This window comes from Mytilus edulis, chromosome 6, assembly GCF_963676685.1.
Source record: "Mytilus edulis chromosome 6, xbMytEdul2.2, whole genome shotgun sequence".
In the NCBI taxonomy this organism is placed as follows: Eukaryota; Metazoa; Mollusca; class Bivalvia; order Mytilida; family Mytilidae; genus Mytilus; species Mytilus edulis.
In genome coordinates this window covers 76,684,576-76,712,410 of record NC_092349.1, presented here as the reverse complement: position 1 = coordinate 76,712,410, position 27,835 = coordinate 76,684,576, and the positions used below count along the sequence as shown (strand labels likewise).

General features: G+C 32.0%; 3 protein-coding genes across 3 annotated transcripts; 2 read left to right on the top strand and 1 right to left on the bottom strand.

Moving 5' to 3' along the window:
* Positions 1-1,205: 1,205 nt before the first annotated feature.
* On the bottom strand, positions 1,206-11,190 carry LOC139528442 (uncharacterized). Its single transcript, XM_071324415.1, has 4 exons — positions 10,970-11,190; positions 5,867-5,924; positions 3,488-3,593; positions 1,206-3,044 (listed from the first exon to the last, which is right to left on the bottom strand). Exons 1-4 carry the CDS (start codon positions 11,020-11,022, stop codon positions 2,773-2,775), a joined length of 489 nt encoding a protein of 162 aa, XP_071180516.1. The 5' UTR covers positions 11,023-11,190; the 3' UTR covers positions 1,206-2,772.
* A 78-nt stretch (positions 11,191-11,268) lies between these two features.
* On the top strand, positions 11,269-16,466 carry LOC139528440 (uncharacterized). The gene is made up of 3 exons (XM_071324413.1): positions 11,269-11,623; positions 14,205-14,256; positions 15,268-16,466. The coding sequence occupies exons 1-3, from the start codon at positions 11,514-11,516 to the stop codon at positions 15,661-15,663; spliced, it is 558 nt and encodes a 185-aa protein (XP_071180514.1). The 5' UTR covers positions 11,269-11,513; the 3' UTR covers positions 15,664-16,466.
* Positions 16,467-20,375: 3,909 nt separating this feature from the next.
* LOC139528441 (uncharacterized) lies at positions 20,376-27,835 on the top strand. The gene is made up of 3 exons (XM_071324414.1): positions 20,376-20,502; positions 26,160-26,211; positions 27,378-27,835. The coding sequence occupies exons 1-3, from the start codon at positions 20,444-20,446 to the stop codon at positions 27,771-27,773; spliced, it is 507 nt and encodes a 168-aa protein (XP_071180515.1). The 5' UTR covers positions 20,376-20,443; the 3' UTR covers positions 27,774-27,835.

Here is a 27,835-nt window from a genome sequence, read left to right as displayed (position 1 = left end):
TAACATGGTTTCAGCATGTTAAAGATTAACTGTGATGAATGAAAAATAGTACAAAGCCAATTTGTTATCAGACCTATTATGCCCTCATCCCTTTACTGCACTTCACATTTCCCTTTCTTCAAGCTTTCTTTCTCCTTTATATAATATTTATTGTATAATAAGTTCCCATTCTTATACTGGTCACTGGACATTATGCATCATGAAAAGTTATTTGGTCGCCAACATCTCCAAAACACAAAAACTAGTAAAATATTTAACTATCATGATCAAAACTAATTTGCTTTGATTCAACTATAAAACCTGAAAATGAAAGAGGTCGTGATCATTTGGAAATAATTAAAAAATTTAAATCATTCTATGAATGTCTCGGCTAAATCAGATGCTTGGGATATGGCCATTCAGATGAGCCTAGGATGAACATCCCAAACATTAAATCAATTGTCTCATTCCAACTGATTTAGCGACAAGACAAAATAAAAATAAGATTTCTATACTGGTTTATTTCAGGATTAAAATTGTACAAAGAATCAAAAATGATTTAACAAATAAAAATAAATATGTAACAAAAGCTTCTAAAGTTAAATCTAATCAACTTCTATTCCCCTTCCCCTCAAACTCATGGTTGATATTGTGACCAGATTAAATTAACTTTTGAAAGTTATTTGGAATTATTTCTATAGCTTTGAATGTTTTGATACTTGCAATAGTGTTGACCTATCAAAAAAATAAAACTTCTTGCATAATATGCTATGATCTATCAATTAATACTTGATAAACTTTTAATAAAAACAGTTAAAATCTTTTAACATGTTTAGGGACGACATCAAAAGTTCAATGAAGGATAAAAAACTTAATTCACATAGTTTTTTTTTCACTGACCCCCCACCCCCCTCTTAACTTAATTTGGGAAAAATTGATTGACCCATATGGATATATGTAAAAATCAATGTCGGATAACCAAATCTTGCAGCTGTTCAACCCCCCACCCCCAAACTATTTGAATTAAGTTTTTTATCTTACATTGATCTTTTGATGTCGTCCCTTAAGTAAGACATGTATATAGAATTTTCTTACTTATAACTTGTACATGTAATTACTTTTAAATTACTATGATGTTGTCATAAGGCAAGTGTTATTAAAGACTCTGCTTTTTGTTGTTTAGAAACAATTCCAAATACCATATAACTGTATGTAAAACGCGAGTAATGTCCTTACATAACTCAGGCCTTATTGATATCTAGATTCTAGATTCGAAAAAAAAAATCAAAAATTAATTTAATTTGGTCCAAATAAGTTTTATCACATTCATTCTCCTATCACCAGAACAAAGACAAAAGAAAGACATAAAAATAGACATAGTTAATATAAAAAGCAAAGTTTTATAAAGAAAGAGGTAAACAAAATAGCATGTTCCAATAATTCAAGGACACTTGCAGAAATATGCTTGTTGTAAACATTGTGCAAGTACTTTTAATTAGCTATAGGCCATTAATAATATGGAAAATTATTAATAACAGATGCCATGGTTTTAACAGTGATCTCTCAATACTGTATAATACTTGCTACAAGTAATGCTGACTATATTTAAGAATTTTCCAACAAATCTTCCAAGATCTGCGAAAATAAATTGATACAAGCAATGAAATTTTTACCATTGAATTTGTAGAAATTTTAATAATATATGTTGGTTTATATATTATTTTTTTTTATAAATAAAAGAGAATTTAAGAGTGAGAAAAGTTGTTTATAAAAATGGCACTATAAAAATATGAAACTTAAAGCTTGTTGAGACTAAAAATAAAATGTTTCGAAAAAGGTAAAGATAATAAGGACACTGTTCCTAGTATTTATATGTTATAACTAATGTTGAAAATCACAACTATAACAACTCCTCTAAGTGTGTCCCCAGATTTTATCTCTACCTTTGCACAAAAAATATCAGCATTAAGCATTAAACTTGCTGACTGTGATTGTAAGCTCTCAAAATTTATCTCTGTAGTATAATGAATATGAAAATTTAAAACTGTGAAGACCTAACACTCACTAAGTGATTCCAAACTGTGAAAAAAGACTGATATTAGACTTCTCTTCATTGTCAAGTGTATTATGCATGATCAAAAGAATATTCTGTAAAAATTATAATCTACAAGCCAGCTGAAATTGAGGCTACATGCCAAATATATAATGCACATACAGAGTTTATAGATACATGATTTAAAGTTGTAAAAGGTGGAATTCATTATAATATGTATAGTATAAAGATTTTATTTCCTTCATTAGAACTTTATAAAATCAAACCTATGTATCAGCAAAACATTACTTAAATGTAAAAACAAAAATCCTTAATATAAGTGTGATTACGACCCTGATTGTGACCATGTTTTAACATACAGTAATACATTGTCAAGCATTTCATCATTTCGGTTCTCAATTATCATTTTTCATGTGCAGAAAATCTAAATACAAAAATGTACATGTACATGTAGTAGAATTTGTTTTTGATTGAAGTTTTTGTATATGAGGTTTTTTTTTTCATTACAAGTGCATTTACCCTCCAAAGTTTCATAACTTGACAAATTTAAATACATATATGGTAATATGAAACAGCACTTAACAATAATGTATAAAAGCTTGCACAGCAATTTTTTAAACGACGAACCACATAACTTTTCAGGTTAAAGAGGTAATATCTTATACTATAGAGACAAATAATATATTTTGCATTACATAATATATTTGCTAGTTTCTAATTTCTATAGGCAGTTATTATTGCTAATATCCATTATATCTTAGAGGTGGAAAATGGTCGAATCTTGCTGGCTCCTCGTAGTTAGGTGGGTTGTATAAGCCCCATTTTGGTGGTGGTATTTCCATTGGGAATGGTCGAGGGTAAGAGAATGTTCCCATGTAGGCCTTATTGTGTGGCATAGGTCTCTGTACAGCTTTGTGCATCACTTCATTATTGTTAGGGATAAAGTCATCATGTACTCGGCTTGTTGGTTTTGATGGTCTCTCATAATGCCAGTTTATATTCTTGTAATCCACTAAAAAAATAATAAGGATATTATATTTCTATATAATCGACTAAAAAATATAATGAAGAAAATTATATTTTTGTAATCCACTGAAAAAGTAATGAAGAACATAGTGATTGAAGTTTTATAAATCAAAAGTTGAAGCCATGAACATTTTATTAGGTTGTTGTTAGAACAGTAAATCTTGGTTTAAATGGTCTTTTTGACTTTATCATTTCCCGAACACAGACACACTATTCTGATCATAATTAGGTTTTATTTTGTCCTCAGTTACTGTCTTATTTATGTATACACCAGTTCACCTTTTTAATTTATTGGTACATGTATTAAATAACTGTGCTTTGAACAGTAGTGATATCTGTGGTTGTTGAACATCATAAGATTCCAAAGTCAAAATTGTACACATCTTTTCATTAATAGCCATGATAATTAATAGTACATTTATTTTATACCTCTTCTGGTTGTATTAGTTTGTCTGTTGTACCAATCAGGGTGTCGTGAAGTAGATCGTCTGGCATACCAGTCTGGATGTTCTGCACTCCATTTTCTCCAACCAGCCTAAAAGTATTTAAACATAGACCTGACTACATTTATTGTCAGAGTGTTCTGATATTTTTCAGTTTTCGAAAAACAGCTGTACAATCATGGCATTACTAATGTGAAGCAAAACTAGATATCATTGAGATGGGAGCCATCTCTGTGGGCCCCGCTGTGAATAATGTGCATTAAAAAATTGTATCTTTACCATAGGACATGGGTTTGTCAACTGAAATCAAAGTTTTTGACCTTGACCTTTGACCTAGGAAGTTGTAAATAAATTATGACACACCCTTTGGTGTTGGTTTATAAACATGTCAAGTATAAACTTTGAAATGATAACGGTTCTCAAGATATAGAGCGGACACGATCTTTACCATAGGACATGGGGTTGTCAACTGAAACCAAAGTTTTTGACCTTGACCTTTGACCTAGGAAGTTGTACATAAATTATGACATACCCTCTGTTATTGGTTTATATACATTTCAGGTATAAACTTTAAAATGATAATGGTTCTCAAGATATAGAGCGGACACAATCTTTACCATAGGACATGGGGTTGTCAACTGAAACCAAAGTTTTTGACCTTGAACTTTGCCCTAGGCAGTCGTTTATAAATTATGACACACCCTCTGGTGTTGGTTCATATACATGTCAAGTATAAACTTTGAAATCATAACAGTTCTCAAGATATAGAGCGGACACGATCTTCACCACAGGACACAGGGTTGTCAACTGAAACTAAAGATTTTTTACCTTGACCTTTGACCTAGGAAGTTGTACATACATCATGACACGCCCTCTGGTGGTGGTTAATAAACATGTAAAGTATAAAGTATGAAATCATAATGGTTCTCTAGATATGGAGCGGACACAAAGTGTTACGGACGGACGGATGGTACGACTGATCACTATAGGGCGAACCGCCTTTGGCGGGGCCCTAATAAAACATAAAAATATTATAGGTCATCAAACTCATTTTCAAGAGACATGTAACAAGATATTTAAATATAATTAATTGTATATGTGTTTTCCCATTGTTGAAGGCTGTACAGTTTCCTACATTTATATAATTGCTAACATCAAATTCCTTCAGACTGTGGTGCATAGCTAACTCATTGGCAACATACATTGTACCACATCTTATTTTGATTTAAAAGTTCTCATCAGTGGAACTAGTGACCTCAACAGTAAGGGCACAAATTATATGCTACATTGACTATCATTAATTTAATATATTAAGGATGCAAATTGCATAATCTTCATCATAATTGTATTTTTGGTTTATTTGAAATTGGCCAATTTTAAAAGAGCTTGGCATATTTAGAAAGGCATTTCTTTTATTGAAGACCACTGATTGAATTTGACCACCAGATAACTTTTGCAATATGATGAACATCACTATCTAGTCATATTTTGATCATTTTCACTGTAACTGATTTCTCAAGTGCTAAAATGTACTTTAAAATTACTTATTGGAAATACCCCCAAAAAATAATATTCAAGTTACTATTATCTAACTTGAAATTAGTGAAGCAAAGGAACCTTATATTGTGTATATATATATACATAGTACACTTAAAACATGCAAAGACTATCACTACATGTTAAATTATCCCCCCTTCTTGCTACATGTTATACTAAGCTTTTCCTTATTTCAATAAATTTGATAATAACAACCAGCATACTGTAAAAAAAAATAGTGATCTCTGTGCTAAAATTATGAGCAGTGAAAATTCATGCAATACATACATATATATATATTGAACATTCAAGCAGCTTTACTTGGTTGTCATTATTGTATCTTAACCTCATGCTGTTCAATTTTAAATTATTACTGAAAAGCAGCCATGTCAATACAGTACATACCAAGATTTTCTTCACTGTAAAATAACTTATTCTTAAAAAAGATGACATTAACATGGAAAGTGAGGACACACAATGCAAGGATCCTTTTTTCTGCAGTTTCATATTTCATAACAACTTAGTCATATATTAGTTTCTGGTGAATTAAAATCATAGTGTAAAGGAAAATATTGAACCTCACCTGTGAAGCATATATATATATATATATACTAAACTGAGTCCTCTGTGCATTTTTTTTTTACATTTAATTAGATTTACTGTGAACTCATAGTCATAACATATAAAAACATAAAATGAATTTGTTTGTTTGCCCTAACCCTACCTTTCTGGAAAATAGCTGCCTACTCAAAATGTTTTATCGTCAAGATTCATTTTGAAGTATTATACCAAATAAAACTAATTTGACATAATTTATAATCTTTCATACCTGAGCAACATCTGGATGACTACTGTGGTACACAGACCATTCATTTAACTTTGGTTGCCTGAAATTGTAGACAAGAAAATAAATTTAAAATTTCCTCTTCAAATAATATTGTCTTTATTTCTACTCTGTTTTTTCAAGTTGTCTAATAAAACAGATTTTTTTAAATTGATGAATGAGTGGTAAACTTTTGATCCTTATTTCTTTTTAACAATACTCCTAATCACCATTTGAAAATCTATCCCGGGTGACTAGAGAATCTGTCCATCTTGACCTTGACGTCTGTCGATACAAAAATCACTTTTCCATTGTGCCGTCAGATATTTTGTATTATAACGTCAAAATTTTAAAGCAACAATTGTGATTTCCAGTAATGGTGGACAAATAGGAGGGTATGAATAAAATCACTGCCCTTTATAGTCAGGTCACTCAGGAGTCGAACGGTTATTTTCGGCTACAGTAAATGAAATTGGTTAAACTTTTACAGTAATTGGTCAGAATACATTATCACGATTCGTTAAAGGGGCACTGGCTGTCAAATTCATGTTCACCGATTTGACTCAAATTCTCATATTTTATTTATAACAATGTAAAACATTTTTCCAAACTATCAAAAGTATAAATAAAGAATTTACAGGCCATGGTCTCAATATGATATAGCTTCGTTTTGTGTTAATTTTAGCCAAGATGCCATCTAATTAACTATCGAGTTGACCTTCTATGACCATATAATTAAGGGATGTAAACATAAACATATATATATATATATATATATATTTAAGCAACTCGTGCAATTTGATTTTTATAGGTCTGTTAAATTTTGTATTATAGATTAAAAATTTATTTCTATCATCGATTTAATCTTTATAAAGATGGTTTTTTTTGTGGATTGAATCAGTTAATCACATTATTTACCTTTGTTTCACTTTCAATGTTTTCATTCTTTTCCTTTAAACATGTTAAATACCCGTACACAGACAATGCATGCATTATTCTATCTCTTTCTACGGGGTTAAATTGGAGTTCACATGAATACAGATTTAATGAGGTCAAGTTATTCACTTGCAAGTGAATAATTCATTATCAATGTTTATTAGTTAAATTTGATAAAATTACTTTAGATTTTTATACGACCGCAAAATTTGAAAAATTTTTCGTCGTATATTGCTATCACGTTGGCGTCAGCGTCATCGTCGTCGTCCGGCGTCCGAATACTTTTAGTTTTCGCACTCTAACTTTAGTAAAAGTGAATGGAAATCTATGAAATTTTAACACAAGGTTTATGACCACAAAAGGAAGGTTGGTATTGATTTTGGGAGTTTTGGTCCCAACATTTTAGGAATTAGGGGCCAAAAAGGGCCCAAATAAGCATTTTCTTGGTTTTCGCACTATAACTTTAGTTTAAGTGAATAGAAATCTATGAAATTTTGACACAAGGTTTATGACCACAAAAGGAAGGTTGGGATTGATTTTGGGGGTTTTGATTCCAACAGTTTAGGAATTAAGGGCCAAAAAAGGGCCCAAATAAGCATTATTCTTGGTTTTCGTACAATAACTTTAGTATAAGTAAATAGAAATCAATGAAATTTTAGCACAAGGTTTATGACCACAAAAGGAAGGTTGGGATTGATTTTTGGAGTTGAGGTCACAACAGTTTATGAATTAGGGGCCAAAAAGGGGCCCTATTAAGCATTATTTTTGGTTTTTGCACCATAACTTTAGTATAAGTGAATAGAAATCTATGAAATTTAAACACAAGGTTTATGACCATAAAAGGAAGGTTGGGTTTGATTTTGGGAGTTTTGGTCCTAACAGTTTAGGAATAAGGGGCCCAAAGGGTCCAAAATTGAACTTTGTGTGATTTCATCAAAAATTGAATAATTGGGGTTCTTTGATATGCCGAATCTAACTATGTATGTAGATTCTTAATTTTTGGTCCCGTTTTCAAATTGGTCTACATTAAGGTCCAAAGGGTCCAAAATTAAACTTAGTTTGATTTTAACAAAAATTGAATCCTTGGGGTTCTTTGATATGCTGAATTTAAAAATTTGTAAGGGTTCCGCGGAACCCAGTGTCTCGCCTATTTTTGCTGTAAATCGCAGACTCAACAACAATGAGGAAAAAAATCAATAAAATATTCCTCTTGTTACTATTTTATGATTGTAAGAAAATCTAAGTCCATTTAAAAGTAAATTACAGAAAAAACGGAGTAATCTTTTTACAAACTTTACTTCTGGATACAATCTTATGATCATAAATAAGCTTCTGTCCAAGTTTGGTACAAATCCAGGATAGTTTAAGAAAGTTATTAAAATTTTAAAAACTTTAAACACAGAGTGAATGTAATGGTTCCCCGCAGAAAATCTAAGTCCATTTAAAAGTAAAATATGGAAAAAATGGATTTATTTATTTACAAAATTTACTTCTGGATACTATCTTATGATCATAAACAAGCTTCTGTCCAAGTTTGGTACAAACCCAGGAGAGTTTAAGAAAGTTATTAAAATTCTAAAAACTTTAACCACAGAGTGAATGTAATGTTTCCCCGCAGAAAAAACTAAGTCCATTTATAGTAAAATACGGAAAAAATGGAATTTTATTTTTACAAAATTTACTTCTGGATACTATCTTATGATCATAAACAAGCTTCTGTCAAAGTTTGGTAGAAATCCAGTATAGTTTAAGAAAGTTATTAAAATTTCAAAAACTTTAACCACAGAGTGAATATTTGTTGACGCCGCCGACGACGCCGACGACGACGGAATGTAGGATCGCTTAGTCTCGCTTTTTCGACTAAAGTCGAAGGCTCGACAAAAATGTACTTAGATTTTTAATTATTGGCCTAGTTTTCAAGTTGGTCCAAATGGGGGTCCAAAATTAAACTTTGTTTGATTTCTTCAAAAATTGAATAAATGGGTTCTTTGATATGCCAAATCTAACTGTGTATGTAGATTCTTAATTTTTGGTCCAGTTTTCAAATTGGTCTACATTAAGGTCCAAAGGGTCCAAATTAAACTAAGTTTGATTTTAACAAAAATTAAATTCTTGGGCTTATTTGATATGCTTTATCTAAATATGTACTTTGATTTTTGATTATGGGCCCAGTTTTCAAGTTGGTCCAAATCAGGATTCCATATCAAGTATTGTGCAATAGCAAGAAATTTTCAATTGCACAGTATTGCACAATAGCAAGAAATATCTAATTGCACAATATTGTGCAATAGCAATTAATTTTCAATTGGAGTTATCTTTCTTTGTATAGAATAGTAGTTGATAATATATGTTGGAAATTTGCCAGACATGACTATGATGTCATTTTCTAATTTTATTTGCCAATAACTTTATGTAAATAACTTCATTGGAAATTTGCCAATATAAAATGTTGCTGATGAAGCTTTTTTTCCTTATCTTATCTAAAATGTTTTAGATAATGTATGTTGGAAAATTGCCAGACATGACTATGATGTCATTTTCTATTTTTATTTGCCAATAACTTTATGTAAATAACTTCATTGGAAATTTGCCAATATAAAATGTTGCTGATGAAGTTTTTTTTATTGTTTTATACAATAAACAATGTATATTCACTTTTACTACCAACCAATCTTTACCATTCAGTGATAACAAGCACTTTATTTTACATTTTAATATTTTATGATGTATTTAAAAGAGTAGTTATTGTTGCAAACTCCATTAGAAATTTGAATTGATATCAGTTTTGGAAAAAGGGAAACGGGGATGTGAAAAAGGGGGGGGGGGGGGGTTAAATTTTTCTCATTTCAGATTTCATAAATAAAAAGAAAATTTCTTCAAACATTTTTTTGAGAGGATTAATATTCAACAGCATAGTGAATTGCTCAAAGGCAAAAAAAAACTTTTAAGTTCATTAGACCACATTCATTCTGTGTCAGAAACCTATGCTGTGTCAACTATTTAATTTTAGATTTAAATAAGAAGAAATCTTTAATTGATTTGTAAAATCTTGACATTTGTTTTGTGTAAAAAAAACCATGTAATGTCAAAAATTTGATCACAATCCAAATTCAGAGCTGTATCACGCTTGAATGTTTTGTCCATACTTGCCCCAACTGTTCAGGGTTCGACCTCTGCGGTCGTATAAAGCTGCGCCCTGCGGAGCACCTGGTTTATATATATCTCGTAGCTAGTGTCCCTTTAAGGACCTCAAAATTAATCGGTTCTGTTGATTTAGAAAAATTTAGCCTTATTCATCAAAATCAGTCGATATTTTTTTTATGGTCTAAAAGAAAGCTGTATGTGCTTTATCATCGTCAAGGATTTGTATCTCACTATACAAATCCTTGTCATCATGCACCAAAAATTACTGTTAACGTCAATTGGCAAGAATTTTTACCGTTATTCGTCTTGAAGATATCCCTCAAATAGCAATAATGTTATTAAATAATCTTGTAGTGAATGGTACACTCACATCAGTACTCTGACACTGGGCATGCATGTACATTTTGTAGCTAGTATAGGCGGAGCTAGTCCAAATAATTATGACGTCTTGAAAGGCTATAATATTATTTTTCTTTGACGCCTTACTTCGACAAGTAAGGCGTCAAAGAAAAAAAATATAATAGCCTTTCAAGACGTCATAATACACCTTATCGCTAATCCCGGCTGACCCGTCCGCTTGAACTTTTGACGTCAACAACAATCACTTTTCCATTGTGGCGTCAGATATTTTGTATTATGACGTCGATATTTTACGGGAACCTGTGTGATATCCAGCAATGGCGGACAAATAGCGATAAGGTGTATTATTTGGACTAAGGCGGAGCATAATCCACCATAGGGCAATCTATACCTATAGATATTAAACATTGTTATACATGTTTAAAGTAACCCGACTGAAAGTCTAACACCTTTAACTATGACTGTGTGCAGTTCCTATAGTCCCTTAATTGTGTCATGCAAGACAGGATCTTTCTATACTATTTTTAGTACAGTCATAAAGTCCGTATGCAAAACACGAGTTTTCAACAGAAGAGGTGCGATTTTAACGATAATAAATCTGTAAGTAGTGTTGTCCTTAACATTCTTTTGTTAAAATTGATGCAAAGACCGTATTCTCTGTATGCTTACCATTGCTTAGGGAGTTTGGCAGGCGTTGATAAAAACTGTTGTGCTGCTGCCATCGTCTATTATTTGTCCCTTGTGTGACTGAAAAAAAGGATATGCCTTTCTCTTTTTAGAGTTTAGAATAAATAATTTTTGTTGAATTATTTCTTTGTGTTTAAAAAATAAGTTGCAGCCCCCCACCCGATGTGTCCTTCAACGCTTCAGAAATCTATTCCTTGAATGTCGTAAGCGATAGTAGCGATCACTTGGCAACGTTTGTAAATAGTTTGCTTGGTAACCGTTTCTCTGTCGCTTAAACCCTTAAGAAAATTCTGTATATTTTTATTTTAAATATCAAATTTGTTATTTTATTATAAAAAATTTGAACCACAAATAACTTGAAATACTTATAGTAATATATGTATAGTTGATTAAAGTAGCTAAATTAAAATAATCTACTACCCGTAACGGGCACCTATTTATTGTGTGTGATATAAGCGACTAGATCAGATTTGTTATTATTTTGGAACCTTCTATCTGTCTATCAGGGCCTGACATACCTACCAAAATGGCAATGGCAGATACTTTATTCTTTAACGGAAAACAGGATAAATACCCGTACCATGTCAACTATCCTCCGAACGTCCCTAAATATCCAAGTTCTCAAGAAATGTTCCGGTAAGTTGAACCGCATCTTATAATTTTCTTTTAAGAATTCATTACATGGACACAATTAACTGTATTCTCTTTTCCACCGTTACAACAGACATCATATCTGCTATTTTAAAAGAATTATTTTATTTTCTCTTTTTCTTCACCATTTATGGGCGTTAATGTTTTTCGGCCGGTCTGTGCGTCCGTCGTTCGTCCGCCGTCCTCTTCAGGTTTGAGTTTTTCAGTGGTTATGGTAGTTTTTTTTATTAAGTTGAAGTCCAATCAACTTGAAACTTGATACACATGTTCCCTATGATATGATCTTTCTAAATTTAATGCCAAATTAGAGTGATGACCCCCATTTATACGGTCCACTAAATATAGAAAATGCCGTGCGAATGGGGCATCCCGGTGTACTAATTAAAGGACACATTCTTGTTTTTTAATGTTTTTGATTCCATCAGCATTCTTAACATTTTTTATAACTGAAACAAGAGGGTTAGTATAATCATGTCACAGAAGTTATAAGCATCATCAAACGTGATAGACCTATAACTACGTACAGGTGTCTGTCGTACATGCCAAGTTATAATAGCTCGATCAAGTTTCAAATGATTCAGTCTTGCTCCAAATATAAAAGTAAATGTTGAATTCTACAATCTGCCCTTTTAACACAATCAAGTTAAATTTATGATTTTAGAAAATGTCAAGCAATTATGGTAAGGTATATAAATTTGCATGACGAACATCAGTACACATGTATATATTTTTTATAGTCACAGTGGAGTTAGTTTATAATGCATGGCAATCTTGGCAACCAGACTGTAATGTCATAGACAAAAACGTGTATCTGGTTCTAAACTAATAATTATTAATTAATCATTGAATATGGCTGTTGTACAGTACTAATCATTTTTGCATGGTGATATAACAAGTTTATTAATATGGTGGACTTCTGATGATATCAAAGGATGGTTGTAAATTGATTATTGAAAAAGAAATGTATATGGTACCTTGAAATTATTAATTTGTAAAATGCTCAATCATCTAAACGATCAATTTATTTATCAAGCAGAATGAGATTCATGACTATCTTTTTTCGAAATTACGATTGTTATTAAACAACTTCGATCCTTATAATCATCACCAGTGACAAGTTGGATGTAGTCAGCAAATAAAGTCAGTGCCAAAATGCGGAAATAGAGAATAAAGACTATGGAAGTATATACTGCAGTGAATGCAAGCTACACATGTAAAACTAATTTGTGGTGCCTAATTCAAAATAGCTTTATAAGTTGTAACTATGCTCTCCATGCACCGATTGATTATCTGATTCAGATTATCTTGCATATCTGAGATTGTCGTTTTCTTCGGATTTTTAATCATGATTTTAGACAACCGAAGCAGAATTAATTAAACCCGATCATCAGATTTATTCGAACATTTCAAGAAAGGACATTATATTATAAGAATGAAAATCTACCATCTCAGTAGGGCTGGACTTGCGGAAAATACAGTGTAAGGGGATGCAACCGACTCTGTACATGCACAATTCAAGGTTTCTTGGTATAATACATGTACAATTTCGTTCGGTGAAGAAAGTTACATATAATATGCTAAATGTATTTGAACATTAAAGCAAAACTATGGTAAATGACAAAAAGAGAAGACTACGTATTCTAGACTAAGTATAAAATGCAGACGATAATAGAGACTTCTTGGTGAATATTCACATGCAATTGATCAGTTCATGGAAGTTGTATTGAAATATAACTTCCATGGTCAGTTGTAGTACAATTTAACTATCTGTCAAATCTGATAAGTGTTTGTCTTCAGTCTTGGAATGGAAGCCGGGGTTTATTCATCTCCTGTGGAGTGGATCGTAACTCTTGGCTAGCGAAGATAGGGATTAGTAAAATTTCATAAAGATCCAGGAAGGCAAAACTTGATTTAAAATCATGGTCCATGTACGGTTACAGGGAGGATGAGCTGATGATATATATAAACACAATTTTTCAGCGTTTCGTTATAGCTTCATAAATAAAGTTCACTGCAGCTTTCATATTATTGCATGACATGCTTTTCACTCAAATAATAACAACAACAAATGCATTAAAAAAATGAAAGTAATTGAATAAGTCTTGAAAGACGTAATATATGTTTAAAAATTGATTATTAAGATCATCCAGAATTTGTCCTGATCATCCAGAACTTGTCCTGATATACATATATAAATCATGTACAAATGAATTTCCAAATGCATGCAATACAGCTTCAATAAAATTAATAATGGGAACGGGGAATGTGTAAAAGAGTCAGCAACCCGACCAAAGAGCAGAAAAACAGGCAAAGGCCATCAGTAGGTCTTGAACTCAGCAAAAAATCCCGCTACTGGAGACGGGCTTCAGCTGGCCCTTTACCATAACAAAATTGTTTACTCGTTAAGCGAAAATAGACAACTTTGAAACATATAAATGACCTCAAATTTGAAAAAAATACACAAGACTAACAAAAGCTACCTCCTGACTTGGGGGGAGGGGGAGGCGCAAAAATGCGGCTTTATGCATTAACTTGCATTGATATTTATTTTGTTTTGTTTTTACAGACGGGAAGTTCCTGAAAAATACACCAGGATAATTGGAAGAAAGTCGACACAGGTAAATTGAATGACTTTTGCGGTTAAAGCAATTCACTACAAACATATCCAATGGTCAATATATCATATTAAGGGTCCGGATTTCTTTATTAAAAGGAGGGGGTGTTTGTTTATAAAAGTTAAGAAAATGTATATTTTACAATCTTATTTAAGTTTATAAAGGCATCGATAACTGTGTCAAACATTATTGCAGAAGCTATTTCTTGATCAAAAGACATAATCCAAAGCAAATTGTTTCGTATTCTTATTGGGTAACGGACCGTTTTCCTTTCAGGTTAAAAATATCGCCAAGGAGGCTTTTTTGCCGGAGTCGGTAAAATAGCCCCTAAGAGGCTATTATGCTGGAGCCGGCAAAATAGCCACTGCCTAAAAATATATGTACATGTATATACTGTCTAAGGTTAAAGATATGCATACATCAATAACTTTGACAAACCTTTAGGAGCTTAATTTTACAAACGGATAATGAGCGGATGCTTTATCATTGAAGCTCGTGACCAAAATACAGTCATAAATAACTTTGTCACACCTTAATGGAATTTTACTTAACTTTTAACTTGAACAGAAACTTCGGTATGACAAAATAGAGCAATGCAGAAAAAAACAAAACAAAAAAAAACATTTTTTTGTCGTATTCTACTCAGACTGATGAATGGTTAGTCTTTGGAAAGGACACATCACATGCACTTATTTGTATCCATGGAATTCCGAAGGTCAGCTATCCGGCCATATATAATAGAAGCTTCTATAACATACGAATAATCGACCTTTTCATGGATAGAAACAAGTGTCTGTGACACACCTATATAATTATATACTGACAGCTGGAATCTAAACCGATACACATACAATTTATACCAACTTTTGGTTCTAGTAAAGTATCTCTTATTTCTTGGTGGGAATCTTTTTTTTTGTCTTGGAAAAAATAATGTTTTGCCAAGCAATTCCAATCGATCTGTAATCCGACACTGTTAGTAAAATCAAACTGTTACACAATTCATTTACTTTTTAGCATTGGACTGACAAATGGTACGATTCTGGATACCCAACTCTCAGAAGGGAAGAATTACCCAAGGTAGCTGATCGACACGAGCCTTGCAACCAACCGTGGCAATACCAACTTGGCGTGTCAGCCGTGCCAAAGTGGTCAAAAGAGGGGAAGGATTGGCCTGTCTCTTCCAGCTACCTGAAACAAGGACGACCCCCAACAGAAACCACACGCGCCCGTGGCATCAATCGTCTGTCCCTCCCAAAAGAAGAGAATTTCTATCCTTTCTCAAACTATATGACATCGACCTACCGGAAGCCAGTTTATTCCATATTTGGACCTCTACAGAAACGGCCGGTATACGGTGTTACACACCAGCACAACAGACATGGGTTTATGTCTTTTGAAGACTATTATTAGATGCACCCTTTTACAGAACTTACTTCAAACGTTTAAATGATCGCATTTTTATCCCATAGATGTATTTGTGTTCATTTTGCAATATATATATTTTCATTAAAATATCTAATTTTGAATCGCTTTTTTAAATTTGATGTGAATACTAAATTGTCTTAAAACCAGGAATATCTCAACTGTTCTTTAATTGAGCAAAATGCATTTATTACCTATAGTAATACTAAATATTTGTTGTAAAACAATTAATATATTGTCGGCAATGCTTTTCTAATGACCTTGACAGTTGTGTTTGATATAATATATACATTGTAACTTTTTATGGGAAGTTTAATTTGTTAGGCAAGTTATATTTTGTTACACGTTTTATTTTTGTTAAGACAACTTTTGCGCGGGAAATTGGGTGTTTGTATTTATTTTTTTGAAGTTTTATACAATGACAAGTTACACCTACCTTTACTTTGTTATTTTATTCTGTTTTCGAATTATTTACTATGTCTCCCCAAATCTTCTGGGTGGAATTTCCGTCTTCATTGTTTTCTAGCTAGCTTTGTTTTGAAATAATTAAATTGATCTAAACACATCAACATCATTTTTTTTTGTGTCATTTTTCCTTGACAGATTAAATGTTCCATGTTTAATGACTTGTCGAACATGTACACACAGCTTTTATATATCTATCATGTCTATTATATAAATGTAGCTTTATGTTACATTTCTAGATGTATACATTAATTCTTAATAAACATATTAAGTTTATTCTGTTACTGTTAAAATATATTTATATGGAATAAAATTATGCTCAGTTATCATGTTGTTCTCCATGTGAAAGTCATGGGCGACCACTTAATACCACAACAGTTGTTCTCTATGTGAAAGTCATGGGCGACAACGTAATACCACAACAGTTGTTCTCTATGTGAAAGTCATGGGCGACAACTTAATACCACAGCAGTTGTTCTCCATGTGAAAGTCATGGGCGACAAATTAATACCACAACAGTTGTTCTCTATGTGAAAGTCATGGGCGACAACGTAATACCACAACAGTTGTTCTCTATGTGAAAGTCATGGGCGACAACTGAATACCACAACAGTTGTTCTCTATTTGAAACTCATGGGCGACAAATTAATAACACAACAGTTGTTCTCTAAGTGAAAGTCGTTGGCGACAACTTAATACCACAACAGTTGCACAAACAATAATATATGACCAATATTACAAGAATACACAATTAACATACTAGGCATGTTTACAAACAGTAATACATGACATAAATATCTCAAAATAAACAAGACAATACACTACATACAATACAATACAATACAATACAATACAATACAATATTATACAAAACAATACACAATATACAATACAATACAATAGACAAAAAAATACAATACAATACTATGGTATTAATGAATGGGTGTTTTTATAATGGCCCTGTTATATGTCCAAGGTCTGTAATAATGGTCGAGAAAGTCTGTTATGGCCCGAGGCAACGCCGAGGGCTATTACAGACATCCAAGGCCATTATTACTGACCTAGGACATATAACAGGGCCATTATAAAAACACCCATTTCTGAATACATTTATTAACCAACTGAACAAAAGTGTATGTGTTGCTGCTAACTTGATGTACTGTCTTACTCTTTTAATGACAGTTTGGTTTGAACAAAATAATTTGTACTTCACCATTATAAAGCTTTAAATATACCAAATATCCAAGATATTAAGTTGAAAGAGATATGTCTTTTTGTGTTAAAAAACAGGATGAACAGAGATCCCTTTATATGGTTCTTTAATGTTGGTTGCTGGTTACTAAATTAAATAAAATACAAAAAGGTATTATACTATTTACAACTTAGTTTTATTAACTTTATCAAAAACCCAAACGGCTTAATACAGACAAACTGGGCATTAATACAGGACCATTACAGAAAAACAGGGCCATTACAGAAAAAACAGGGCCATTACAGAAAAAACAGGACCATTACAGAAAAACAGGGCCATTACAGAAAAAACAGGGCCATTACAGAAAATACAGGACCATTACAGAAAAACAGGGCCATTACAGAAAAAACAGGGCCATTACAGAAAAAACAGGGCCATTACAGAAAAACAGGGCCATTAAAAAAAAAACGGCCATTACAGAAAATATGTAATTTTTAATAAACAGTCGCTTTTGATACAATACAATACAATACAATACAATACAATACAATACAATACAATACAATACAATACAATACAATACAATACAAATACAATACAATACAATACAATACAATACAATACAATACAATATTGCCCTGTTTTTCTGTAATGGCCCTGTTTTTCTGTAATGGCCCTGTATTAATGCCCAGTTTTACAGTTCAATACAATACAGAAATTACAGAAAATATATGATTTTTAATAAACAGTCATTTTTGGCAATAATGTACTTAGTTGGTTAATAAAATACAATACAATACAATACAATACAATACAGTACAGTACAGTCATGAACTATACGGATCTGGATAAGGGGGTATAGTCCTCAATTCTATATTGTTTAAATTTTTATAATAACATTAGATGCCGTGAACCAGGCGCGTAGCTCCCTATACGCCAACACACAGTTGCGTGCACATCGGTTCGGCATGCAAAAAAAAAAAGTTGCAAAATTAAAAATTTATAAATTAAATTTTAAAGGAAACACATATGTTGTCACTTTTTTGATTGATGAAATGTCATTAAATAACGGCATTTGGTTTCAAAATAGAAGTTATATTGGAGATCATGCATGACAAAATTGGACACTGTAACTTGTAGATCTTTTACAAGATTTAGATTTGTTATACTCAATACATGTAGTTTCGGAGCACATTTTACAGAGTACGGTTTAACTGTTTGGAATGAGGTGTACCAATCGGCATTAGCTTTAAACCCTTCGATATCGTTGAAATTATGCCACGGCGATGTGTACTACCAGAGCCATTCATCCTGCTAACACGCCAAAACAGTATTGGAAAGTCTCATTATATTTTGCGTTTACAGACCATATGATAATGGAACTGGAGAGTGGAATCGCGTCTGGTATTATCAGAAAATCGCTCCTTTGTGTCACGGCGTATCTGCTTCCTCGTGTTGTAGGAAATATAACAAACGAACAAATCTCAACATTGTCTGAGACATACATGACATACGAAACTGACCTGGTATGTAATTTTGACGAATTCAATTGGGAGGTCGCTCGATGGCAAACACGTACACTGGTTTATAACATCTCGCTAGTGCTACCGTGGAGATGTATCAGTCACCATCAGTGTCACTACGTCTGTTGAAATCAAATGTACGATCAACAACGAACAATGACAGGTTATCATCGCTAGCATTACTGCTTATTAATCGAGATTTCAGTGTGAATATTGACAAAAAATAGAGAAGCTCGTTTCTGCCTAGACCCGAAGAGCAGATTTTGGACAATTTTGAGTAAATTCTGTATCAGAAAAATGTGTAGTTTAAATGTTTTCAATTAACCATGATTTACTTTATTCAGAAGATTTATGAATAGTTTTACATTCATAAATTGTTTATAAGTCCTATCTACATGTAGCTCCTCTTTCAACTTTCTTATGACCGAAAACCGAAAAAAAACCATTTTCCTGCATAAAAGGGTCCCAAATTTTTTTAGGTGCTTGCACATCGTTTCTTTCTAGCTACGCCCCTGCGTGAACTGTAAAACTGTGGAAAGTTTAAGGCAGTTATATCGCGCGACTAGTTACATCAGTGGCGCACAGATACAGACAGATGTATGTTTCATTATAATACGTTATTCTGATTGGCTAACTGCACATCACGTGATATTCCTGAAACAATTGCATTAGACAATAAAATTTATCATTCATGATGACACGAGGTCCCACAATAAAGTGCACAGGTGAATTAAATGAAAATTTGATAAAAATCGTGTTTTCATGATTCTAGCTAAAAAAAAATGTAATTATAAGTATTGAATGCTTCTTTTTGTAACTTTATAGGGTTGTAAAAACGTTGACCGTGCGCACATTTTTAGTATGAAGTGCCATACAAAGTGTACTTCGGTCAACGCTTTTACACCCCAATAAATTTACAAAAAGCAGCATTCAATTCTTAAATAAAAAAATATCTATTCTTTATTTATTTCCCCTTTGTCCCGAACTTCTTTCCATAAATCTCAATTCTTCCCCACCCTTTATTCTGCACTGTATGTCCATTATTCTACACTATACTCTATTCTGTAAACCAATTAAAGACCTTCGGACATAAGTAATAATATTAGTGGCTATTTTTAAACATATATATGTTTGCATTATATAGTTTCAAACTTCTTGCACTTATTTCAAAACTGCACCGATAGCCTTACTTTTCAGATTGTGTCGTTACTTTTATAGATATGAATAGAATGCTTTAGGGGATGGCATTAAAATGGAGGAGGTCGGGGAAGTACGTAGATTTTGTATGCCTATAGATTATTAAATTAAATAAAAAGTTTTCACATTTGTAAACAATTGTTCTCTTTATTTTTTAATTTATGTTGCAGAATATTTATCTAACAGTCTGTCTTGTGCAATTTTATTAATTTTCACCTTTGCGAGGCCAGGCCATTCATTTTCAAATCACCCCTACCGAAAATCAAATGGTCGACTCGTCCCATTACCTAAAATATGTTTAAAATGTCTTATGTTGCAGGCCTTGGCTCATGTCTTTTTGTCCGATCTGTGCATATGACGTCATAGTGATAAATACCCGTACCATGTCAACATGGCCTACAACTATCCGCCGAACGTTCCTAAATATCCAAGTTCTCGAGAAATGTTCCGGTAAGTTGAACCGCTAGTTTTTTCGTTAGCATTGATTACATGTACACAATTTACCGACGTCCATTCTCTTTCCAAATTTCCACACTATAAAATTGAGAATGGATCGAAACGATAGACAATTTATAATCTGCCATGTATTAGAGAAATCATTTTTTCGTCGCTTTTTAAGTCAACTTTGCGGCATGACAGATATCAATTAGAATACAGCAAATGCATCATTAATATCAAAAAGTAAAGTTATATATTTTTTTTTTTATAAATTCACGGCTTGAATTTTTAGTAAGCCAACACTAATTTGACTTTATCACATTTATATATAACAGGCATAAAACCATGGGCAAATGTATGTGGAAATGAATGCAATACAGCTTCAATGCATTTTTGCCATCAGTTGGTGTCCGTCATTATCTTAAACTTTTTTTTTTTTTTTTTTTTTTTTTTTAAAGATTTCCTCCTTTGATCCAATCAATTTTTACCAAACCTTGTGTAAAGAATATGAAATTTTAGTTTATTAACTTTAATTTGAACAGATCAATTATTTATTAAAATTGAATGGTTTTTTTTTAATTAATTTGATTTAAACATATTAAAATACAAGTAAGGATTGTTAATTTAACTGTTTTAGTATTTTATTTTGATGTATCTATAATTTTCATTTATTCTACTTTGCTTTTTAAATACTTTCTCTGTTAAATTCATCATGAAAAATGACAAAATAAGGAATTTGAATTCTACTTCAGTCGGAGTCGGCCTTGCACATGCCTTCAGTCTTCTATGAAAATTATCCCACTGGAGGCAAGAGTTAGCCACCTTGAAACTTTGAAACTTGAAACTTTTATTTTCACTAAAGGCCTCACATGAGGCATAATAGTACAATGAATTTAACAAACAATAAATTTAACAAACAACAGTAATGCATGAACTAACATATATACATATGAAGTAGGTGTATGCAGATGAAAGAGTAATATCCATATATTATCATTTAAATACAGACATAACAATTTTGCAAAATTTTGCCAATCCAACAAGTACATATTTATCTTGACTACTCATTAAATTTGACAAGCTTACAGTATTTTTGTTTTTATATATATGATCAGGTATAAACTTTAGTCTTTCTTGCGTAAAAAAGTTACAATTAAATATATAATGAAATTCATCACCCAGTTCTTGCTTATTACAAAGATCACAAATTCTTTCAGCTCTATTGATACTAAAAAATCTACCAGCTTCAATTGGCAATTTGTGGCTACCGCATCTAAACTTAGTAAGATTATACATTAAATCAGGTGGAAGTACAGTGAGATAATTCTCAAATTTAAAATCAGATTTATAAATACGGTAATTTATACACTTCGGTGAGTCATATACTTGTAATTTCCAACCTTCTACAAATTTTTCATGAAGAACTTGCTTTACATTTTTAGACAGGTTTATATTTCTTAATACAGATTGGTCATACCAATAATTTCCATAACCACATTCAATTAAAATATCCTTTATATATAATAACCATTTAGAATGGTACACATCACCTTCATTCAGTTTATGCAACATATCATACAATGTTCGAGATATTTTCTCTTTCTTGCCATTTAAAATTCGCTGCCAAAAACCAACCATTCTAGCTTTAATACATATAGACATGGGTGTTCTACCAAGTTCGCCATATACAATATAATTTGGCGTACATTTTTTAACCTTTAATATATACTTGCAAAATTCTAAATGCAAAGACTCAATAATGTCATTATTTTCATAACCCCATACTTCTGCACCATATAACAAAATAGGTGCCACCATTGCATCAAATAATTGTAACAAAATATCTATTGGCAAACTAAGCTTTCTCGCTTTACATAAAACATAGAACATAGCTTTTCTAGCTTGTTGTACAAGTCTAGCCTTATTATTGTGAAAAGTACCTTTTCTAGAAAAAACTGTACCCAAATATAGAAAATCATCTAACACAGCTATTGGTTCATTGTTATAGAAAAATTGAGTGTTTTCACCCTGTCTGTTTTTTGAAAATATCACAATATTGGTTTTGGCTACATTAACACTAAGCTTCCATGTTTCACAATACAAGTACATGGCATTTAATGCAGATTGTAATTCAGTAGCAGACTCAGCAAATATAACAGTATCATCAGCATATAATAACAAATACAATTTAAAGAAAACTTCAATATCATCATTATCAAATAATAAATGAGACATATTACATATATCAGAGAGACCATTATAAGCATGTGACAAAAAATCTGTCAAATCATTTAGAAAAATTGAGAACAATAAAGGTGAGAGATTCTCACCTTGTCTAACTCCTACATTGGAGGCAAAAAATTCTGAAAAGTTGCTACCAGATCTAACACAAGACTTAGCATTTTTATACAAGTTTTGTACAATAATAAGCATTTTACCATCAATACCATTACGTAACAGTTTTTGCCATAATAATACCCTGTTTACAGAATCAAAAGCTTTTCGATAATCTACAAAAGCACAGTACAGTTTTTTCCTTCTAAATAAATACATATCAATAAGACATTTTAAGTTAAAAATATGGTCAACAGTACCATAGCCTTTCCGAAAACCAGCTTGCTCTTCACATAATAAACCCAAACATTCAAGGTAATTGAATAATCTGTTATTAAGAATACATGTAAATAGTTTTCCATAACAACTAAGTATAGTGATACCTCTATAATTGTCCGCACTTGCGGGGTCACCTTTGCTTTTGTATATTGGACATATAAAACCTTGAGACCAAGAATCTGGTACAATACCACTTTCAAAAATAATATTAAAAATCTTGACATAAACAGGCAATAATTTGACAGCTCCATGTTTCAAAAATTCATTTAATATCATATCATTACTACAAGCTTTATCGTTCTTTAATGTTTTTATAGCATCTAACACATCTTTTTCACTTATAGGCTCATTAATAACAGTATTATATTCTGTAACATTATCTGGTAAAACAATATCAATATCATTTACAACATTGTTTAAATTTTTAAAATGATCAAAAAATACATTCATAGCTACTTTTTGCTGAGTAGCTTTACCTTTTTCACAACCTTTATTTAGTAGTGACCAATATGATTTAGGATCTGACCCAATTCACGTGCAATTCGCAAGAGTTAGTTACCCTTTCTGGTGCAAGTTTTAGTCGAATCAAAAACCTACATATAATTTGACATAATCCAAATAGTCAATTAAAACCTCATAGAAGATATTATGCTTGAAACACATTATGTATTTATATTAAATTCTGTTTGAAGGAAACTATGAAAGTAGGAAACTCCAAAAAATGTTAAACAAAATAAAACCTAAAGACTGACTTAAATAGTCAATTAGACTAGGTATATAATGTTTACCTTTTGTTTTGTCGGAATAACGGAATCTATGGAAGATAAAGAAGGTTTTTACCAAATTTTGTGTTTTTGACTTTCAACTTAAAATTATAATAAATTTGAGAATGGAAATGCTTTTTTTAATGGGGAATGTGTCAAAGAGACAACAACCCAACCAAAGAGCACACAACAGGGTGCACCTTTAATAAACAAAAATGAGTCTCATCAAAACTAAATTTAAAAAATAAATCAATGAACATAATCGCCTGATGACTACTTATTGAAATTGTAGTTATTTGATGACGATATTGAACCATTGTTTTGTCTGTTTTTTTTGTGTGTACTTTTATCTTAAAAACTGTTATAAAATGAAAGAGATAAATAGACACCTTAAAAAAAGCAAAATTGATTCGCATGACAAGATCAACAAATATGTCAACTTTGCCAAATCGTCCGACGACTACTTGTTGGGATTATTGCCCTTTAATGACTATTTTACCATATTGATGGTTTTTTTTGTTTTTTTTTTATCATATCTTAAAAACTTTATAGATAGATACAAAATTAAACAAATAACATTTATCAGCAAGACTAGATTTACGAATTCAGAACATTTGCCGTAATCGTGAGTCGACTCTGTATTAAGTCAATATTGTTCATTGTGTTCCCATTTTCAGTGTTTTTGCATCATTTTAATTGAAAACTAAATAGATAAAGTTTCTCTATATGAAGCAAAAATGATTCAGCAAGTTAAAGACTTATAAATCAATCAACATGACCGAAATCGGCAGACGATTCTTGCTTTTGCAATTTTTACCTATTTTCGTTTTCCCTATCATCACGAAAATTATAAAAGATATACAAACACTTTTAAAAATTAAAGATTTGCAAGAGATTCCGCGGAACCCAGTGTCCCGCCTACGACTGCTGCTCTCAGTGTAAAAGTGTACTGAATATTAACTTATAAAATGATGAGTCCATTCATCAATGAAATACAGAATTTAAATAAAATCAATCTTTTCTATAGATGCCATTTCTTGGTCTTGGAGATAAGTTTTTGTCCAAGTTTCATAACAATCCGCGAATGTTTACAAACTTTAAAAATTAACCCAGACTGTCTGCAAATGTTAACTGTAAAACACTTATTAATCCATCTGTCAGAAAAATACTGAAAAGGAAAATTATAATTATATTTTCAAAACTTTGCATCAGACATTATCTCTTTATAAAAAAACCTTCTGCTAAAGTGTCATACAATTCTATGAAGGTTTGACAAAGTATATAACGAGTAACAAGCTTTAACCCAAAACTGTATCTACTTATTAGCTGTGAAATAAACTAAGTTCATTTATCATTTAATTTTAGAAAAATGAAAATATATATTTTTAAAATTTTACTCTGAATACTGTATTTTGGTCATAGACAAGCATCTGTCAAAATTTCATAAAATTCAACGAAGGTTTGGCAAAGTTATTGTTGACGGAAAAAGTTTAATCTCATACTGAATCTGAATGTTAACTGTAAAAACAAAATTGGCAATATATAGTTGAATATATGGAAAATGAAAATAAATATTTTCAAAATTTTGCTCTTAATACTGTATTTTTGTCAGAAAAAGCTTCTATCCAAATTTCAAAAAAATCCACGAAGGTTTGGAAAAGTTATTGATGTTTAAAAAAAGTTTTATCCACAAACTGAACCTTCATGGTGACGCCTCAGACGTGATGGACGACGTAATCTAGGATCGATATGACTCGCTTTCGCAAAATAAATTTCGCAGGCTCGAAAGAAATTGTCAAAATTTTCAATTAGGAAAGTTGTGCCAAAATCGTTAGAAGTCTCTCAAGAGTAGTTATTGCCCTAAAATTGCTGGCATTTTCTACCTTCTTTTTTTGTCTTGGACTCTGAACTAAAAGAAGATAAAGAGAAACTCTTAATAAAAAAGAAGGATCAGTTATACATGTACAAGATAAAAAGTCTTTTGTCATGAATTTTATTCTTGTCTACAATCACGGAGACTATCCTCGCTGAAGGTGGACACAGATCAAGGGGAGTGACAAAGGCTCTTTTTGACATATACCTTTTGTTTGCTTTTTTGCAGAAACTATGATAAATTGATAGAAACTTGAAATGACATGGTTATCTACGCAATAATATACGCAAAACATCATAATAGTCATTCATCGTTGATGCATGATCTACAAAAAAAAAATAAAAAAAATGAGCGTTTCATGCATTTGATCTAAGGAGCCTCTTGTTGGTGTTCATGATATTTTTTATTTTTTTTTGCAGACGTGAGGTTCCTGAAAAATACACTAGAATAATTGGAAGAAAGTCGACACAGGTAAAATTGAAGACTAAACTTTGAGGTTGCTTAGCTGTTTCGCTGATATACCTCATCAACCCAACAATTCATGCTATGGCAGAGAAAAATTCATTAACGTCCGTTTACAAATAATATACGTATATGAGGTAAAATTCAGAAAGGAAATGGGGAATGTGTCAAAGCGACAACAACCCGACCAGATAGCAGACAACAGCCGAAGGCCACCAATTGGTCTTCAATGTAGCGAGAATTCCCGCACCCGTATGTGTCCTTCAGCTGGCCCTAAAATATGTATACTAGTACAGTGATAATGGACGTCATACTAAACTCCGAGGGTCTGGATTGTGGTGATCACCATTTCTGTATTCGTTGATTTTTACACCATTTTCTCAACAACATCAAAATTATTTGTTGTACATAATTCTATAAATCCCATCCAGACCCAAATATATTTTAAGACATGAACATATTATGAATTATAGCACTTCATTATACACCAGCCAAGTTAGATTACAGTACAAACATGGAATCCAAGATGTCACCTAATAGTACAGTTTGCAATGTTATATATGGTAAATTTTAATTCGGCGATAGCTAGCGCGTCCTTCTCGTTGATATAGTATCTAACTTGTAATATTTGGGGACAATTTTTATCGACTTGCAATGGAAGATTTAATAAATGTAGATCAAAGCTATCCAAAATTGATCTGAATTCTAGCAATGTCGTTGTGAATTCGGATCAATTTTGGATAGCTTTGATCTATATTTATTAAATCTTCCATTGCAAGTCGATAAAAAATGTCCAAATGGAAGTAGGATCTTAATACTAAGTATTGAAGGCCTGATCCCTTTGATAGGCCGCTAGTCAAAATACCACACGTGAAGATAGTCGGTAAGATAAATTCGTTACACGGTATGCTAGCGACCTAATACGAGAGCGAAGCTCGAATCCCCATATGGAATTTACTGACCCCATATATATCGTATTAGGTCACTAACACATCATGTAACTAATAATATAGCACGTTGGTCGTTTATGTTCATAAAAAACATATGACCCTACAGCTGTTGGATAGTAGTGGCATATGTTCTTTTAAATGCACATAGATTAACGGGCTATACTACTAAAATATGTATCTCTGAGCAAAATTATACTGTTTTATAATTCATTGATTTTTTTTCAGCACTGGACTGACAAATGGTACGATTCTGGATATCCAACTCTTAGAAGGGAAGAATTACCAAAGCTAACTGAACGACAAGAACCTTGCAACCAGCCCTGGCAATACCAACTAGGAGTGTCAGCCGTACCAAAGTGGACCAAAGACCGGAAGGATTGGCCAATCTCTTCCAGCTACCTTAAACAAGGACGACCCCCAACAGAAACCACACGCGCTAGTGGCCTCAATCGTATGTTCCTAACAAAAGAGGAGAATTTCTATCCTTTCTCTAACTATATGACATCGACCTACCGGAAGCCAGTTTATTCAATATTTGGACCTCTACAGAAACAACCGGTATACGGTGTTACACATCAACACAACAGACATGGTTTCATGTCTTTTGAAGACTATTATTAAATGCACCCGTTTACAGTATTTATGGAGTTATAGATGATCGCATTTTTGTGGCATAGATGCAT